The sequence below is a fragment of the Rhamphochromis sp. 'chilingali' genome (assembly GCF_963969265.1).
Source record: "Rhamphochromis sp. 'chilingali' genome assembly, chromosome: 6".
Lineage (NCBI taxonomy): Eukaryota > Metazoa > Chordata > Actinopteri > Cichliformes > Cichlidae > Rhamphochromis > Rhamphochromis sp. 'chilingali'.
Window position 1 is genome coordinate 13,589,092 of NC_137933.1, and position 19,551 is coordinate 13,608,642.

General features: G+C 42.2%; 1 protein-coding gene across 3 annotated transcripts in view; it reads right to left on the reverse strand.

Annotated features, from left to right (window-relative positions):
- LOC308398804 (E3 SUMO-protein ligase PIAS1-like) overlaps positions 1–19,551 on the reverse strand; it is a 52,872-nt gene that overhangs the window by 9,118 nt on the left and 24,203 nt on the right. For all 3 annotated transcript variants that reach the window (XM_080885617.1, XM_080885618.1, XM_080885616.1), the window contains exons 2-3: positions 17,545–18,040; positions 28–112 (exon numbers count right to left, since the gene is read on the reverse strand). In XM_080885617.1, coding sequence (XP_080741743.1) covers positions 28–112; positions 17,545–18,040 — 581 coding nt within the window. The remainder of the gene's footprint in view (positions 1–27; positions 113–17,544; positions 18,041–19,551) is intronic.

A 19,551-nucleotide genomic window follows, 5' to 3' on the forward strand; every position in this document is an offset into this window, starting at 1 on the left:
CGTTGACGGAGCGGCGTTAAATTTTACATTGAGCTGCTGATCTGCTGAACTTGCTGCGGCGTTAAAGCGAAGGCGAAACATGTCTCCTGAAACCGCTGGCTGTTGTCTGACGCTGCAGAGAGACAGAGAGAAAGCGGGAAAGGACATGTTTAATAGTTGAGGACATTACATATAAACCTGAATTAATAGTGCCTGCTTTCTCACATTACATGCATCTACTTTTAAACCCTCAGACATAAATATAATAAAAAACAACGTCTGAACAAATAACACGCCCCATACATGAAGCAGGTGAGGAAATATGTGCACAGCTGTGTAGCAGAGGGGCTCTCCTTCATAAACATCTGCATTATCAGGCAGGGCTCGCACGCATGAAATGACTAACTGAGAAACACCTGGACGCCAAAACCAAACCTCACACTAAGGTGAAAACGAAGGAGAAAATGTGTGCGTGCTATTTATAGGCCCACCCACAGGTGCGAGCTCGAGAAAAGTTTGAGCTGGATTTGTGTAGGAGGTCAACATGAAACTACGAGTCACGAGGGTTCAAACCGAGCCCTGTTTTGCATTTGGACTTTAACGATGTTTCAGCTTCTTAGGAAACTTGCTTAAATATCTTCTGTCATAAAGTGAAAGACAGACACCGACAGTTAGTTTCTCTTGGCACAGATGGGTATCCCATCGAACCAGTGGCAGTTCAGGGGTTTAAAAAAAGAGTTTATATATTCTATCATCCCTGTGAAAAATTCATTAATATGTTTGAACATGTTCGTTTGATGATTTCAGATGGAAATGTAAAAATAGCAAATTATCATTTTAGGGTTATTACATTTTAAACTGCAACTACACAAAAAATAGCAGCCACAGAGGTCGTAGTGAAACTCCAAACGTGACAGTTTCTCAGGTCCTTCTGTTTGCACTAATATTTATACTCTCACATCTTTGGGAGCTCACCTTTGACACTACCTTCAAGTCTTTCGTTTGGCAAGATAAAAGCCCCGTGGGTCATAAAAAATGTGGTATGGGAGTTACAGACATTTAAGTATTATATTCAGTACTGTGCAAAAGTCTCGTTTCTTTATGTTGTGCTTCTGAGGATGGCATCTCTCAGTGCAGTACGTTCTATATATTTGAGAAAACTGATCTGAATGTTGTTGTTAAGAAATACAAACATTCAACAACGACCTGACAAGGGACATGTGGGATACATCTGCACTTGGTTTAAAGAACGATCATGGATTGGCCTCCCCAGAGTCTGGGCCTCGACTTTATTGAAGATCATCTGAACTGAGAACAGGAAAAAAAAGGCAGCCAACATCCAAAGAAGAGCTTTGAATGTCCTTCAAGAAGCCTAGAGAACTATTCCTGAAGACTACAAGACAGCTTCCTAAGGCTGTGTTGAACCATAAAGTTAGAATAATAATGGATTGCATTTTATATAGCGCTTTTTGAGACCCTCAAAACACTTTACAATTAAACTATTCATTCACTCTCACATTCACACACTGGCAAGTTACAGTTGTAGCCACAGCTGGGGCATACTGACAGAAGCCCCTCTGGCCATCACCAGTAGGTGAAGTGTCTTGTCCAAGGACACAACGACCAAGACAGAGAGAGCAGGGGATCGAACCGGCAACCTTCCGGTTACAAGATGAGCTTCCCAACCCCCTGAACCACGGTCGTCCCCTGACTGACTGTGCAAAGTCAGTTTTTATCTATATGTTGCATTCCCGTGTCACGCCTACATGTTTCAGTAAATCACTGAACCTACTACACCTGTATTCATGTGTTCTGTACACACATGAAATCAAACTACACTTTAAATTGGGTTGAGATGAACAAACAGGTAAAAAAAAAAAACAAAAAAAAAAAACAACAACAACCAAAAAAACAAAAAACATATTTAAAAAGAAATTCCAGCTGAGATGTAGAACAGGTGATGAACTTCTTAGTTGGAATGAAACTGAAAAATGAAAGCAACTAAAATCTCCACTGAAAAAGATTTTCTTAAAAAAATCTTCATTACAAGTTTTCCTTACGCAGACCACTATAATCAGTGTTAAAACACTGTTGATGTTTTACTCCCTCTGCGTGGATGTTGTGAAACAGATAAATCTCAGTGGGAATGTTTTGGTCTGCAGGTTGTGTAAGTGAGGAGCGAGGAGGAGTTGTTGCTTTAGCTACATAAAATAATGCTGAACTGTGAGTGTGTGAGTTAAAATGTGTCTCTGTACACACACACACACACACACACACACACACACACACACACACACACACACACACACACACACACACACACACACACACCAGCTTTAAGAACACAAAAATGCTTTCCATATATGGCGCGTGCGTGTGTGATAGGGGGGTGGGGGGCAGTACAGTTCCTATGGATGATTACTGGACCAATCATGTACCTCCTCTCGGCATACCAAACAGCCATTAAATTTCCCAGTGATGACCCGTCTCATCACCAGCGTGGTATATAATTTGTTTGACATGTGCAGTGTTTGCTGTATGTTCCTGTGTGTTTTAAGCAGCAGCCTGTGCACTGCGGAACAAAATCATGCGCGAGTGTGCTTTCGAACAACCATCTCCCTCCTCTCCGGGCACACAGGTTATAAATAGAAAAAGCTCTCTCACTCCCTCACTCTTGCTCTGCCTATCTCCTATCACTCTATAACTCCCTCTCTCTCTCTCTCTGGTGCTGGATTTGTTTCTGGTGTTTCAAAGTGAGTGGTTGGGAGAGATATGAAAGAGGTTGAAATGGCCTTTGATTGATGTCTTCCTCACTCTCACTAACACAAGGCTGTATTTTTACCCAAGCACAGTGTTGGACATCAACTTTAACATATTTTCTTTGTTTTTCTCACTAACTGGTCTAAAGTAGCAAAATATATATCTGCTTATATCTGAAAGCAGATGCAAGCTCCTCATTAGCCCTTTACCATTAATCTTCCTTGGGATTTCTGTCCTGCTTATACACAAAATTAAAAGTAGCAGTTTGAAACTAAACTTAGTCTTCTCACCACAGATCATATTTCTCATTCAAATCTACAATAGTCAACTTTTGGTATTATAGCGGGCACTGCTGCCAAGACACGTGTTGTGCCATATCTCATCACTCTCCTGTTTCCTTGGTAACCAAGCAACTACCATTAACACAGCACATGGAGCCCAGAGTCGATGAATGGAAGAGTCGCGTCATCTCCGTTCACTCCAATGATCCTGATAATGCAGATCTTTAGCAACATATGCTAGCTGCACCATAGAGATATAGCACAGCGTGGAAGTTTGAGATGCATTTTTACAAGGTAATAAATTAAAAAAAAAAAAACCAAGTCTGTAATGTTATCAGCACACAATCCAACTGCCCACTAAGCACTTGTCAGAACTATTCCAAACTCCCGCTGATAGGACTCTGATTTAGTCAAGGGCTCTGATGAGCCTAGCCTAGCGCTAGCCACAACCGGGTTTCTTTACTTTGTTTTTACTGAAAATCAAAAGCAACACATCTATGGATGTTACACAGAACAAATACAGTTGATTTATTAACAAAAAATAAAGGAAAATCTAAAATCTCACTGGAAACAGGGGAAACGGTTAGCCTGAGTTTCACCAAAAGTACAAAATGCTACCTCAGGAGGCGCTAAATCCCACGAAACTATGCAGACTTCCATTGTTTACAGAAGAACAAGAATAAGAAGCATAACAGCTGCTTAAAACAAACTCAGAGATTTGTTACTGTGGTGATGCAGCAGTTTGGCCCACTGATATCTGCTGTTGCGATCACTCATGTAAGGAAGGCAAAAGATATAAATAAATAAATCTTTTTTTAAATCATATTTTTACTTCTGATTGCAGCCCAGTTATTGGCTGCAATCAGAACATGTGTTCAGTGTGTGTGTGTGTGTGTGTGTGTGTGTGTGTGTGTGTGTAATAATATACATGTAAGTGGTAAAAATCTTTTCACAGAAGTCTGTTTAGTACTTGGGACAAACTAAATATAACCAATGATTCAATAGCTTCCAAAACCAGCTTCAGCAGCAATATTTCAATGAAATTATTTTCTGTGTGACTTTATCAGTCTCTAACATCACTGGGGAGGAATTTTGGCTTACTATTCAGTTCAGTGAGGTATGTAAACATTTGTTTATGCACAGCTTTCGGTCCCACCTCGACATTTCAGCACTAGGTTGAGGATCTGGACTTGGACACCTTGATTCTTTTCTTTTTCAGCCATTCTGTTCTCTGCTGTACTTGAGATCACTGGCCTGTTACATGACCCAATTTCAGCCAAGCTTTAGCTGTCAAACAGATGGCTTCAGATTTGACTAGAATACTAGAGTGGCACAGTCTTCTGTGGTTAGCGCTTTTGCAAGCAAGAAGGTCCTGAGTTTGCATTTTGTGCAGAGTCTGCATTTTCTGCTGTGTTACTGTGGGTTATGGCTTCCTCCCACAGTCCAAAGAGAACCAATGGGCAATGTTAACTGGTGATTCTAAATGGGCCGTAGGTGTGAATGCGAGTGTGAATGGTTGTCTTAATGTGTTAGCCCTGCGACGGATTCCCCTATGACAGCTGGGACAGTGGACAAACAGTTTGGCATACAGAGGACTTGACTCAATGACTGTAAGGTGCTCAGGTGGTCCTGTAGCTTTAAAATGAACCCAAACCATCACCCTCCACTACCATGCTTTGAAATTGCTTTTGACGTACTGTACTGCTCAGTGTCTGACCTTGAGATGAAGTTCCTGGGATGTACACTCGTAATAAACTGTAAAATGCCAAAATAGCTGCTTTCATAGAGGTGCTCACACTTGCTGATGATCAGTTACTGACCCTCTTAATTCCGATGGCGTGAGTAAGGGTGGACTTGGGTTTTCAAAGGACTGCAGTGAAAAGTCTCCTTTTCACATGACTGCAAGTCGCTGGCATGGTGGGTCTGTCAATATGTAACTTGGTGATTAATCAAAACCCTCAACCTTTATTTGTAACTCAGCAGGTCAAAGTTACATGCAATAATGCTAGACTGAGTGAGATTTTCCACTTCAGCAGAGTGAAGACTCTTACTTTATTGCCAGTCAGCCGGCTCCTGTTGGTTCAGATGCTTTTGGTCTTGATAGCAAGATTAGGTGTATGCTGGCTTGACATGGGTGGACAGTACAACTGCTGGTTTATATTTAAGAGGAGATTTTATATTTGTTTGCAGAGTGGACTCAGATCCTAACAGAATTTAATGCAACAGCATCCTCTAATTACCCCTTAAAGCGACAGATTCTGCTGTTTAGCAAAAGTTATAAGCTCATAAAATTGACTACATCATATGCAGCAGAATTTCTATAAACTGAGCTTCTACTTATTCTCACTGAAAGAAGCAACAGAGAGCAATGATCAAGAGCTGGAATTACAGTTCCCAGCATAGCATGAAATCTTATTTCTGACTAATGGTGCTTAATAAACATAAATAAATCACCGGGACATTAATTTTGAGGCGCAAGCATAATCACAATAAATAAATAAAAGCTTCTATTAATACAAATCTCCAACCATGTGTCTCAGAGTACCAGGAGATTATTCTGAGCTGAGGTGAAATTTCTAAAGGTCTAACATGGGTATTACAGATAGCACAGGCTAAAGGATTTTTTGCAGTTTGTGATAGACTGTGTGCTTAATGTCGAGCTTTTGAAATCAGTTCAGCACTTCTGAAGGCAAAAACCTGCAGACTTTCTGTCCTTCATGGTACGCGGTTTGAGACCCTTGCTGTACCTGGCACTGCGCTGCATTTTAAACTGTTTCTAAACTGTAAACTGTATCTAAGGCAGATGGTGGGAGGAGTGACAGATGGGAGAATGACCTCCAATAGGTTGATGTTTACAGTACAGAGGAAATAAACCAAGCGGGAACCAAAATATACAGTCAGCTGCAGTTTTTCTGAGTATATAGAATCACTCAGAGATGTATTTCTATTTTTTCCCCGTGCATGCCTAATAACAGAAGAGGCTGAAATGACACTAACCTAGCTGTAGACCTAGTTTCTACTGAGCCTGAACTGCAGTGGCTATATTAAGAATTTGCTCTAATATTTTGTTGTGCACTTATTAATATAAATGTGGTGGACAAAAACAGCAAAGGTTCAAGGAGATCCAAAATAACTAACAACTACTTAGCCACTGTGGGAGTGTGCACAGTGCCCACAACAATGAATATGCACATACACACTGGTCTCTAAAAATACATAGGTTATCTGATTAATGAGCTCTAAAGGGAGGTGAAAAAGGGATGTGACTGGGTTGGGATTCCCACACGCCAACGAGCCAGCCTTCCCAAAAAGGAAACGTCTGTAAACCTTTCGACAAGCACACAACTGTGAAGAAAGAAAAAAAGTTTTGCGGCTGACATATTTATGTTTGAACTAAATTTATGTTCCAGTGTGACCACATCTGTTTTAAACCATGCGATTTAGCTGTTATCGGCCCATTTAATGGCTGTTATCAGTTGTTATCAGTACAACACATATTGCCAGTAGGCGCACTCCCCTCTACCTTCGAGCTGGCTCGGTAAGCCTCTACCATCCATTGTAATGAGAGATAAACAGAGAGCAACACAGACGTCTACTGTCCGTGTATAATCTCTGCTCCTAAGTGCTGTGCTAAGCTAGCACATGTACACTCTTTACATGGTAAAAAGTGGGTTAAATAAAGGAAGTGCCAACGTCTAACCTTTTGTTCCAAAACAAAGCTAAAGACTGAGTAAAAACAAGAGTTTGCTCGCTTTTGGTGGCAAATTCATCTGTTGTGGTTGAGAGCTGACTTGATTATACGTCAGCCACTTTTAATGCCGTTTTAACCTGTGAACCTCCACTCAGAAGGGCAGAATGAGGTATAACTACCCACTAGTTGAAAGCGGAGGCCACCTACTTGGGATTGATACCAAGAGATAACTGCCATTCAGCAGGCTCATAACAACTGAAATCAACGTCTAAAAAGGTGTTAAAATTGGCAGCTGATAAAATAGAGTGAAATAATAAATTATATTTCACATTAAAAATAGGGGTGTAACTATTACCAGGCTCTTTACAGCAAGAAAACGTAAAATCTGGGTTCGGCTCTGCTTTGAAAAGAAGAAATGTGAGCTAAACATCAGAGAATGTGCTCGAGCTTCATAGCCACTCTTCAGCACAACAAAGCCCAGCTGGAGTTTATTAACTTGTTAGTGGCCTTGCTACTTTTTCTCTGGTGCACCGCATGCACGGGCGCACCGCGCACACAGAATCAAAGGCAGTGCCACATGTGCGTGCACAAACACAACATGCAGCAGCGTTCACAGACAGAACAAAGACAAAAATCCTTCCAGCGTCACTCAAACTACAACGCCAGAATGATCGGCGACAAAAAGGTCGGCTCTAAATGTCACACTCACATTCATGCACAATGACAACTTTCCAGAAGTGTTTCTTGCCCCCCCTGCAGTTATTACCTTTTATTATCCACATGTTGTAAAGTTACATACTGACAGAGCTCATTTAAGCATTCCAGCGTGCACACAGCACTGCTCAGGCTGGCATTAAAGTTTCTTTCTGGTCCTGCAATCCTTGTCAGCGTGCACACTGGAGCACGCGTGTTGCTGTGTTTTCAGAGCTTGGCCTCTTGCCATCACCCACCACACCCATGTTAGTATAGAATCAAAGACACCCAAAGATACGACACTGTTCCTCCTCTCTGAGACCAGCTTAAAAAAAACAAAGAGGAGGAGAGGAGGAAGCTACAGATGTTTAGGTTTCTTATGAGTTGGGTCTGTCTAATCAGGCAGTTTGTCGAGATGATGATGCACCAACTCAGACAGAAGAGGAAAATAATGCTGCTTTAATAGGCTCTGAGAGATGTAAGCCATTTTCTGCTGCGTGTTTATAGCCGAGTGCAGCCAAGGCTCCTTTTGTTGATGTTCGTTCGCTGTGAGAAGTCTGAGTTGTTTACAGAGAAATAAAGATTTCGCACGGGATCACACGGAGGTCAGAGTACGAGCTGGCAAATCTCTGGTTGTGTTTTGATGCTGGGCGACGAGGTCGGCTCGCGCTTGTTGGATGTTTTGGAACATTGCCGCCATATTCTTCCACGTATAGCTGATAGTGTGTGCGTGATACAGTATCTTTACTGATTCTTAGAGTTCTTGATTTGCTCAGCAGAAACAAGACGTACGGAACATTTGATTTGTGGCGATTAAATGTGCTTGCTCGAGGACACTCCAGTAGGGCGGATAACTGTGACAAGAACCTGAACGCACTGATTTGCAGACATCAAGTGTTTCATTCCGATTTTATTAAATTCAAGTTGTACAACTCTTTGTGCTTTCAAACTTTCTTTCGTAGGGACTAAACTCAGCACTTTCTACTGATGTTTCAAAATTAAATCTTTTAACAGACATGAACGCATCTGATTTGAAGGAAGTTTTTCACTTTAAAACAGTACCATCAGTTAATTAAGACATTAAAAAGGAGCCAATCAAGGAACATACAAATCCTGTGTGAAACACAAAAACATGAAGCCAACAAGCTAACAAGAGCCTTCTATTGGATAATCACTGCAGAGAATAATATGTTTGACCTGGCTACAGGTTATTTCCCCCAAACTGATGCAGTGAGCAGCTTTTCATTTCTTGAACTGTGTTAGAAGAAACATCCTATGGTTTTGGAAAAGATGTCATTCCCTTCTGAAGGGACAAATTATTGACCAGCATCAAGCAAAGAAATCAACTCAGGAGATTGCTGATAGCAATAAAACTGGATTAAGGTTAACGGATTATTAAAATCCATAAGGATAGTGGTGAACCATTATCGTGGAGAAGAAATGTGTGAGAGAATGATCGTAATCAGCAATCACTTAGACATTTGGTGAAGTCACATCATATCAGAAGACCCCCTGTGAGCAAGCACTAGGCGACAGTGGGAAAAAGAAACCCTCCCTTTTAACAGGAAGAAACCTCCCCCAGAACAAGGCTCATGGAGAGGCGGTCATTTGCAACAACTGGTTGGTGTTGAGGGGAGGAAGACAGGACAAAAAAAAAAAAAAAAAAAAAACACATTGTGGAAAAGATGCCCAGATTAATATTAACAATAATAAATAGTATAAATCACAGCCATGGTTAATATTGAAAGTAAGAGCATTTTCTCATGCACAATGCAAAGAGAACTCAAGGGACTGGGATTAAACAGCGGTGACGTGAAATCCACTTATCAGTGAAGCTAATCAGAAAACAAAGATTCAGTTTGCAAGGGAGCAGAAAGCTTGGACTCCAGTGCAAGGGAAAAGGTCACGTGGTCTGACGAGCACAAACTTCCCCTGTTGCAGAGTGATGGACGCATCAGGGTAAGAAGAGACAAGCGGATGAAGTGATGCACCCATCATGCCTAGTGCCTTCTATACAGGCCTGTGAGGGCAATGCTAAGGTCTGGGGTTGCTTCCAATGGTCACGTCTAGCTTCAGCAAAGTTATGTGTCCAAAAATGAGGTCAGCTGACTACCTGAATATACTGAATGACCAGGTTCTTTCCATCAGTAAATGTTGATGGCACAGACAGGTTTCAAGATGACAATGCCAGGATTCATCAGGATCAAATTGCGAAAGTGTTGTTCAGGAAGCATGACATCATTTTCACACATGGATAGAGTCCAAACCTTAACATCACTCAGAACCTTTGGGACGTGCGGGAGAAGGCTTTACGCAGAACTACAACAACACAAGATCTTGGTGAAAAATTCATGCATCTGTGGATGAAAATAAACGTTGTGACATTTGAGTCTCTAATGACGTACACTACCCAGCTGTTTTCTTTTCATTTTTTGGTTAGTGACTAAATTATAAAATACCACACATCAAACAGCCGCTGTGATAGAGTACTTGTCTTCCCTTGGGGCTTCCCACCAGCTCTTATCAAAATTAAAACTGGGATTTCATAAAACTGCTTTATTCGCAAGGGGTCGCCAAAGCAGATGGATCCATATACTTGGAACACATATGGCATTGGAAAAAAAAGGAAAGGACTAAAAGGACTTTAGCACTGGAAAAATATTAGTGTCTCAAGGCTACAGTCACAATGTAGTGCTAAATACTGCTTAACAGCACACTAAACAAAGGAAAAAACACTTAATGTGTCAGGCTAACACAGAAATATTTTTGGGAGAATCTTATCACAAAAAAGCAGAAATTCAACATTTCGATAGAAGTTTCTAAAGAAACAAGCACTGTGTGAACAATGTGCTGTGCATTACTGGGTGATTGTTGCAGGGATTGCTCAAATATTGTTGCTACCACCTAAGGTAAAAGGTATGACTGCAGTCCCAGAGGTTTGGAGGAGTAAGTCTAGGAGCATTGCGAGTAAGTCTAGAAATACCAGCAATGCTGCTATGACATACCTATCCATATGCTTCAAAACCTCCAATATATAAAATGCCTTTCTCTTATTTTATACAAATGCATTCTCATATACATCACAGTCCATTTACTGACAAACTGAGACTCAATATAAAAAGGAAAAAAGCAATAAAACAATGAGCAGCCCTTACTTGCGCACTGCAACCTGAATGCAGAAACAAATCAACTTTTCTGTGGCTGTATTTATGCCACACTACTTTGCGTTATATGTGAAGATTATGATAATCTAAATACAGAAGAAGGAACAAAAATGAATGTAGGTACTGGAATGTAGGAAATGTTTAAAAACTCTGTAAACATGCGCAGTCACTTCATTCAATCATTTTGTGGCTTTTAAAAAGCCTCCAAAGCTGCATAATATCAACTATCACCATAAACATGACATACTGAGCAATGCTAGTTATCTAAATGCCATTACCGTTACTAAAGAAGATACTGATAAACAACTTTAAAGCAAAGAAACTGTTTTTTCCATTTCCACTATAAATACTGTAGGTGGATCTTTGCATCTAAAAGCTCCTCTCTAACAGAAAGTTAGAGGATAAGGCATTTTACAGGATGAGTCAGATAAAACCAAGGAAACTACAGTACTGTGCAAAAGCAGTTGCCAATCTAACACTTTCCAGATGGTACTGCATGGTGGATTCAAATCTGACAGACAGCCCTAAACCAGGACAGAGCCTCCACTATGTTTTACAGATGGCTATAGACCAGGGGTGTCCAACTCCAGGCCTCAAGGGCCGGTGTCATGCAGGTTTTAGATATCACCCTGAGTGAACACTCCTGAATCAAATGATTAGTTCATTACCAGGCCTCTGGAGAACTTCAAGACATGTTGAGGAGGTAATTTAGCCATTTAAATCAGCTGTGTTGGCTACCTCTCTCCAGACCTCTTCCTTGCATAGAAGAGGTCTGGTAGGCTGATGGATTCATCACTTCATAAGACCGGCTGCCACCGATTTTCAGTTCACTTCTTGTGTAATTTGACAATTTGGCATACTTACATACTGTACACCATGCTGAGATATACCAAGTAAAAATGAGTGAAGAAGCAGCCAATGTCTAAAGAAACACCTCTAGAAAGCCTGAAGCGCTATTACTCAACAGCACTTAAAAAAATTACATCTGGTTGCTTAGAAGCAAAAGGGGTGACTCAAGACTTTTGCACAGCATTGTACATGCAGATGAATAAACTGCGTAAACATGTATTAGACCCTTCCATCCTTCAAAATGTGCTGAATCGTTTTTGGTAAAGAAGTAACTGTTTAAGTATAGAGTTCATCATCCATCATTATCCACGGTTTAAATTGGTCTCATCAGTATGATGATAGGCGTGATGGGTTGCAGGAAATGTTGAATGCACAATGCAGTGGCTGCAGAATAATGATCAGTTTCACTTTACTGTGCAACCCTGACTGCCGCTGGGCACAAAAATCTTGCCGGAAAATGGGGGCTCAATTGCACAATCAAACCAGGAAGAGAACAGTGATTTAATTTTCCTTAGAATTTGTAGCTTTCCGTAGGTAGCTGAAATGGTTGATTCGGGAAACTCTCTCCGCCAGTAGAGTTATAAGAAAAACGAAAAAAGTCCTGTTGCTGGAGGAAGCAAAGAAGATGATGAGGAGGAGAAAAAGAGGGAATGTTGGACGGGCATTCACTCGAAGGAGAGAGCTCTGGGGAGTTGTCTATTGCCACTTTAATTGACAGGCAGATGGCACCATGCAGACGTGATTCATGTCCTGGCACCTGGAGTCCTGCTGAACTGTGTGCAATGCTGAAGGTTGACTTCTTTTCCCCCTTCCCCTCGTGACCTTAGGAAATGTACTGAAGGTAAGTATGACAGCGACCTCCTAACAGATAATAAAAAAATAATCTTAACAATAAAATAAGTTTTCCAAAGGGGGTTTCAGGATTCAGTATGCAAAGATATAATCATGGGCTGACTCATTTCTAAAGGAAGCCATCCAAAAGAAAAAAACAAAAAAAACCTTATTAGATATTTTTTTCCACATGCTTTTCCTCTACTGCAATCTTCTCATGTAACAAACCATTATGCACAAAGTCCTCATCAAACGCGGAATAGGTTTGCATCCCTTTTTCCCCCCAAAGATATGGTAATTAAATCATGTATAATGCATGTGCTATGATATCCATAATGAGCTGTGATGTATAGTTCTCCGCGCAGCACGGTCAATGATGGAGCACAACCAGTGGGGTAAGATGGGAGATGCTGGTGCAAGCCTCAGTGTTGACCAGTAGGCTCTCAGGCCTACACTGTGGGCCAACCAACCTTTATTCTCCACGCTGACAAAAGTCAGCAGAGAGCACAAGGCTCCACAGGAGGGAGGGTGGGGGCTCCGGGTGAAACGATAAGGAGTGAGGCCGAAGGAGGGGAGAGGATGGCGAGAGCGTGATAATAACTACATTTACATGCGCACAAGAAACCCGGTTACTGAAAGAAATCAGGTTAAGGCCGGAAATCGGAGAAGACGTCGACACGCACCGCAGTTCCTCGGATACTGTAGAGACGAACATAATTATGCAGCTGATCGGCTGCCATATTCCTCACCAGTCTCTCTCCCGTATGCGTGAACCACGGATGTCATATTTTAATCTTATTAGGGATACATATTCGACTGCAGCAGAGTTTTTAGCATTTGGACTGATTTTGCAAAGAGAGATTTGGTTATGGAGCGTAAGGCAGCACCGTCTCCATCTCGCTACGCATACAAACTGTTTCTGAAATCAAGCTTCATCAGAAACGTGACGTTTATGGTGTTATATACTTCCATATAGGATGAGATGAGTGCTGCAAATGCGTAATTCCTTAAATCCAGTTCAACTTCAAAAGAAAGCCAGAAGAATTCGAAATGAACCCCACTGCCTGCTAAAACTTAAGACTTAAATTTGAAAATAGCACACATCCCATGGAAAGTCAAAAATAAATTGCTGCCTTAAAGCGTCCAAAAGTTGTTAAAAATGAAAGGAAGCCAACAAGTTTAATTAATTCTAGTGGAAGAGGTGACTTTGTTGGAGCAGTCGCAGATGGAGACAGAGAAAGAGCAGCATCGATTTTTTAAATTAATTTTTTTTAAAGAAATGCTTAAAAAGAATCGAGATCTGCAAGTTATTTAATCAGTCTGCTGCATATTAACACAAAAAAAACAGCTGCTACATGGTCTGGAGGCAGTTTGAAGAAAAACATAATCGGGGAAATTTATCGAGGCACTTTGATAAATAGTGACAATATTTTTATCAGTTATTTTTGTACATGGACATGATTTGTGGTGCTTCCAGCACATCAGTTAGGACATTTTTAGACATTTGTTTTGCTTTTCCTTCCCCGTTTACTCTTCTATTTGCCTGTTTGGTTTCCCCATAAGAACTAGCTCATCATTTTCTGTATTTTTTAGTACATTATTGCAATTTTGTGCAATTTAATCTTGGTTTCACTCGTGGTTATTATGTACAGGTAAAAAATATATATATATATAAACTGTGTCTGAACTTCCTAAAAACCTCAACCCTGGCTATGACAATAGACTCATTCGAACTTTAGAAACAAGTACATAGCAAATGAGTAAAAATCCTGCCTTTCACTCTACTGTCTTAAGTCTGTCTGCACATGTGCTCTTGTAAAAAACAAAAACAAAAAAACAAAAACTGTCAGAATCCTGGTTGAGCACATAAATGGCCAAAAAAAAAAAAAAAATCTGGCAAAGCAGAAGAAGCAAGAAAACAAGTGGGGGAAGGGAGGGAAAAAATGAGAGGGGAACGGGAGGCGAGGCGAGAGGAGACGCAGCAACAATAGGAAGGAGAGAGGGAGAGAGGGAGCGAGCAGTAATCAGCAGATCAGAGAGGAGTACACAAGCGGAGAGGAGGGAGATTATGTGGAAGAGTGTGATCAGTGAGTGAAGAGGGAAAGGCTGTCTCAAGGCAGGAGGGGGAAAAAAATTAAAGAAATTCTCCCAGTAAGAATCAGAGATCCTCCAGTGAGAGGGCAATTAAAATGAATCGATTGCTTTCCTTTCTGCCTCCGATTATTACAAAGAGGGTCGTCACCTCAAAGCTGCAGCTTAGTTTCACTTTCGGAGGCAAATTCAAATCTTCAGCTTCACCTAACGATGCCAGACACCCTCCTCCGGGTTTCTGCTCCTATCACTCAGGCTTTTGGCTCTCTCAGTTTCCCCAGAACAATGAGGGACTGAGCATTTATTATTTATTGGAAAAGATGTTTGTGTTCTTTCGAAAGCAGTCTGTGCGCGAGAGCAATGTGAACGTACGATTCGGAGTCGAATGGAGGGAGGGTGTGTGGCACAGGTGTAGGCCTGTGCGATTTCATCACTCTGCATGCAAATTTTGACCGAGGACGGCAGCGGCGACAGAAGACGGAGAGGGACACAGAGCGGGAGGAGAGGGATGAGGCGTGTGCAGGAAATGGATCGAGTGAGGAAGCGAGAGGGAAGAAGAGGGAGAGTGGGATGATAGAGCTGTAGGCTCGCTGTTTGTGCATGCATCTGCAGGCAAATTAATCACGAGATGGTCTTCTACTCCATTAAAATGCTAATGTAGGAAAATCTAGACATTTCCATATATTTGCAATATATCCCAGAGCCCAAAGAGTCTTATTATGCTAAGTGCAGACTGGGTGCTGGATGTAGATGTAATGCAACGACAAATCTAAGCGAGATAAAGGCGAGATTAAAAGTTGGGTATGTAGAGAATTAAAGGGACGACAGGGCACATAACACTGGGCATTATGAATGTTGGAGAACATTCTGGATATTTGAACCTGAAGGGCTTAAAAAAGCTGTTTTGTTTTCTGTCACAGTTGAAATAAATATTATTTTATATAAGTGACTAATGAACTTGCACTTTACTTACTAATCTAAGAGAGCCATTATCTTATAATGTCACACAGACACACAAACGCATATCACAATTTAGCCAAATCTGATTCAAATTCTGACAGTTGGCGGGTTTGTTATTGCAGCCAGTGTCAACAAAGAAGTGATCAAGCCACACCAGCACAGCCCGATGAAGCCGAACGGGGATGTTGCTGTCCGCTACATCTGTAAATAATCCTTCAGAATGATTCATTTCCAAGCTTGCATACTTATTCCACCACTGTGATCTCCTCTGTGCACAGAATTAGCTGCTGTGCAAACTAAGAACAAAAAGATTTGATTCGAAGCTCTCTTACACGTTAACGATCCTCAACGCTCGAGAGCTGCGTGTCGTCACATGGCAAACAAGCTGAGTTTTGTTAGGAAGCCCGAGATGTGACGGTGTGAAGCGCGCCGTGTGCAGGACCGTTTTCACAGCAGTGCAACAGAGCGACGGCTCGGCTGAGCAAACACGGTGCGGCCGACATACAGCGCTGCGGTGTTGATTGTTTATATCCACATTAGTGCCACAGTTAGAAATATAAATGTACAAAATGAATAAAAGTGCAATTCATAATGTGGCAGCGTCGCTCGAGCCACCTGACACAAATTCCAACAGAGTGGCCTATGTGACAATATAATAATAATAATAAAGAGAACTGGACTGACATTTATACAGCCGCACACATTCAACACATATTTTATCATCAGGTATGCCCATTTAAATGCTTGTAAACTCAAATATCCCACCAGCCGATCACATGGCAGTAATTCTATGCATTGAGGCAGTTCTGAAGGCAAAAGGAGCTCCAACCCTGTACTGGGCAGGTGGCCAGTGAATGTGTGTGCATCTATTCTTCTTTTTTTATCTCGTGTTAGTCACCAGTCACAGTGTTTTCAACTATATAGTATCATCAACATTTAAGACTCCATGGCAAACCTCTCAGCAAATAGGTGCTTTACTTGTGGTCTCGATTATGGACTGTATATCAAAGATGGGTGTGGCCTCCAGGTCTAAAAAGGTATGTGAGGAAGTGCATTAAACCTGTGGTCTTTGTTTGCTCCACATGGTTTACAGTGTCTTATTTTCCTTGACATCAAGTGTGATTGGATCATTTCTAAACTGGTCCTGCCTTTCCAAACAACTTCCCCCCGGAGGAGAAGTTGTTTTTCTTTGTTGACAAAGACATCAATACATTTCATCGTATGTTTTTATCTTCGTGCTTAGTTTTATCTAGTTGTTATCTTGTTTTTGTCACAAAAAGGAAAGTTGTCCATGAAACCTATGATTAAAAGCTATTGATCAATGAAATTAACACTGCTAAATCATGCTGTACACCATGGATGAACTCTGGAGCCTGATGAGTTCATTGTCAGTCGCTGGTTTTTAAGTCTTAATTCAGCAGCAGCTTAATTCAAGCTCACTTTGTAAATTTAATAAAGCAGGGTATGATTTTCACTATTGTATGGCCGTGCTTTGACCGTGATTTACAATACAACTTTATTTGTATACCACATTTGATTTGTCAGCTGGATCCACCCACAAAGGAGGATTTCAGCCAAAATGCTCAACCCATGACCCCATAAACGAATGACGTAAATAGTGGCTATGTTCATCTTCCATAAGCTTTCTGTGGTCTCTACCAGCTACTGAGAGTAGTAACTGGTTCACTGGCTCAAGAGTTGGACGTTCGCCTTGTAATCAGAAGGTTGCCGGTTCGAGCCCCGGCTTGGACAGTCTCGGTCGTTGTGTCCTTGGGCAAGACGCTTCACCCGTTGCCTACTGGTGGTGGTCAGAGGGCCCGGTGGCGCCAGTGTCCGGCAGCCTCGCCTCTGTCAGTGCACCCCAGGGTGGCTGTGGCTACAATGTAGCTTGCCATCACCAGTGTGTGAATGGGTGGATGACTGGATATGTAAAGCGCTTTGGGGTCCTTAGGGACTAGTAAAGCGCTATATAAATACAGGCCATTTACCATTTAGAGCTGAGCCGCCTGTGTACAGTGGATTTATATGGCTTTGTTTGTTGAAAACAGATGCCTGAGTGTTTGAGCCAAAACAGTAAAGCGGAGGGCCAGAAAGATAAACTGCTCCTGTAGATTCTAAAAGGTTTGCTTTCATATTGTCAGCTGATACAAAAATAAAAACATATAGAAAATTAACACAAAACGTATTATTTGATTCATGTTGCAGTCACGTGTCACACAAAAGCCACACGTACACATGTCCTCACCTAGACTCGTGGGCTTGATGAGTTCGTCCAGCATGTCGTAGAAGGGCAGCCTCTGGAGCTTAACATCTGGATGCACCGGATGCAGTGTCGCTGAGGAGGCCAGGTGGTGCGTCAGCCCGGTCAGCTCGTGTTTCCCAGGACCGAGTAGCGAGAGCGGCAGTAACGCAGCGGGCGATGGGGCTCCACCGTGACCGGCGTGACCCTCGTAAGCCAGCTGCGTCAGGCCAGCAGGCAGCGCCGCGCCCCCTCCCCCGACCACTCCAGCTGTGGCCGGGTGGTGCGGCCCAGGCAAGGCCAGCTCTGAGTGAGAGACCATTTTGGCCGGGAAACGTCTTCGGTAGAGCTCTTTGATCTTCATGTGCACGGCGGGGCTGCAGCCGGCTTTCAGCAGATGCAGCGCCTTGGTCAGCAGCTCGTGCTTGCGTCCGTGCTTGTTGCGCCCGGCGTAGCCCAGCAGCACCTGGAGCTCCGACACCCGCAGGCTCATCACCATTTGCTGTGGTGGAGGAAGGGGTGAGAAAGACGATGAGCAATCAACTTTCAAGTTTCAATACCAAATATCTAAAGTAAGTAGTTAAAGCATGTTGTCATTTTTTGCCTGTGGCTTTACAAAAAGTAACAAAAACTGAGCTGCTGTGCAGCATTTAGCGTCAAACGCTCCATCGACCCTTTGAATTCAGCTTAACTGACTGGACTCTCGCTAACACGGTTGCCTTACATAAAAAAGATCCCGGTTTGAGGCTGTGAGGAGACACAAACCCAGCCTTAGAGGCTTACAAGCCGGTCTAATCCTTGTGCTCGACCCAAGCCAGGATAAATGGATGGATTCTGTCGGGAAAGGCAACTGCCAAATCAAATATCTGGATCTATCCGCTGAGGCGACCCCTTGGGAAATAAGGGAGAAGCCTAACCTTAAATTGAATTGCCTAGATCACAGTTTGTTGTCTCATGATTACTTAACTTAAAAACAAAACAAAAAAATCTCCACAGAGAAGAGGATATCTAAATAAACCCTCTGCCAGTTTAACACTGACGCATTCCCACAGCAGCAGAGTTGTTACTGTGTCCGGTGCTGGAGTTGGGGACTGTTTTTAACATGAGAGCAGTGTTACTCTCATTTTGCCTTGGATCGCTCGGGACTGCCCACGGAGAGAGGCGGACGAGGAAGCTGCTGCGGACGAAGACTTCTGGCTGATTTATATTTCTACGTGTTTACATTTTTTTTAATACAGATCCAAATTTGAGCTGAGTCTGCACGCTGATGTACTGTAGCTTAGCACAGCTAACACTTTGCCTCACAGATGTTTAGAAAGAACACACACACACACACCATACAGTTTCCCTCCTGGCACTGAGGTGCATACAATAAGTCAGAGCAGCTTAATTTCTAACCTGTGCATGAGAACAGCACCTGTCCAAGCGCTGCAGAAAACACTCACCCTGGGAAGCAGTGCACTGTACTGTCCATTTTTTTTAATAAAAGAGAAATATAAGCATTAACCAACAAAGGAGTCTTTTACTAGCTCACAATGTGAGACTGAGGCTGTACCTCCCAGGGGGTAGTGGGATGGAGTAGGTGCAGGAAAGCATGGGGGAAAAAGTGCCATTCAGTTTAGCTTCAGAGCCAGCAGCACTAGCAGTTCGTCATCTAGCAAAACCGACTGTACAAATACTGAATAAGATTCTCACTGCCTTATAAATCCACGGGCTTTAACTTAAACTCTCAGCAAGTGTAACGAGTACATCCATAACCTGAGATAAATCCATCTTAAGTATCTGCAACTAGCAACAACTTCCTCGATGTGACAACCAGTAAGCTTTGGAGGAACCTCAGTCACTTCAGTCTTTGTGTGTTTGAGGCTTCGGCTCCTTCACACGAAAGCAAGACTTTGTCAGATTGTTAAGAGCAAACAATGATCGGGGCAAAAGAGCTGAGCGCGTGCTCTTTAATCTAAAGATAAGGAGTGGGCGGATGAAGACGTTTAAATGAAACATCAGCTCATTAAG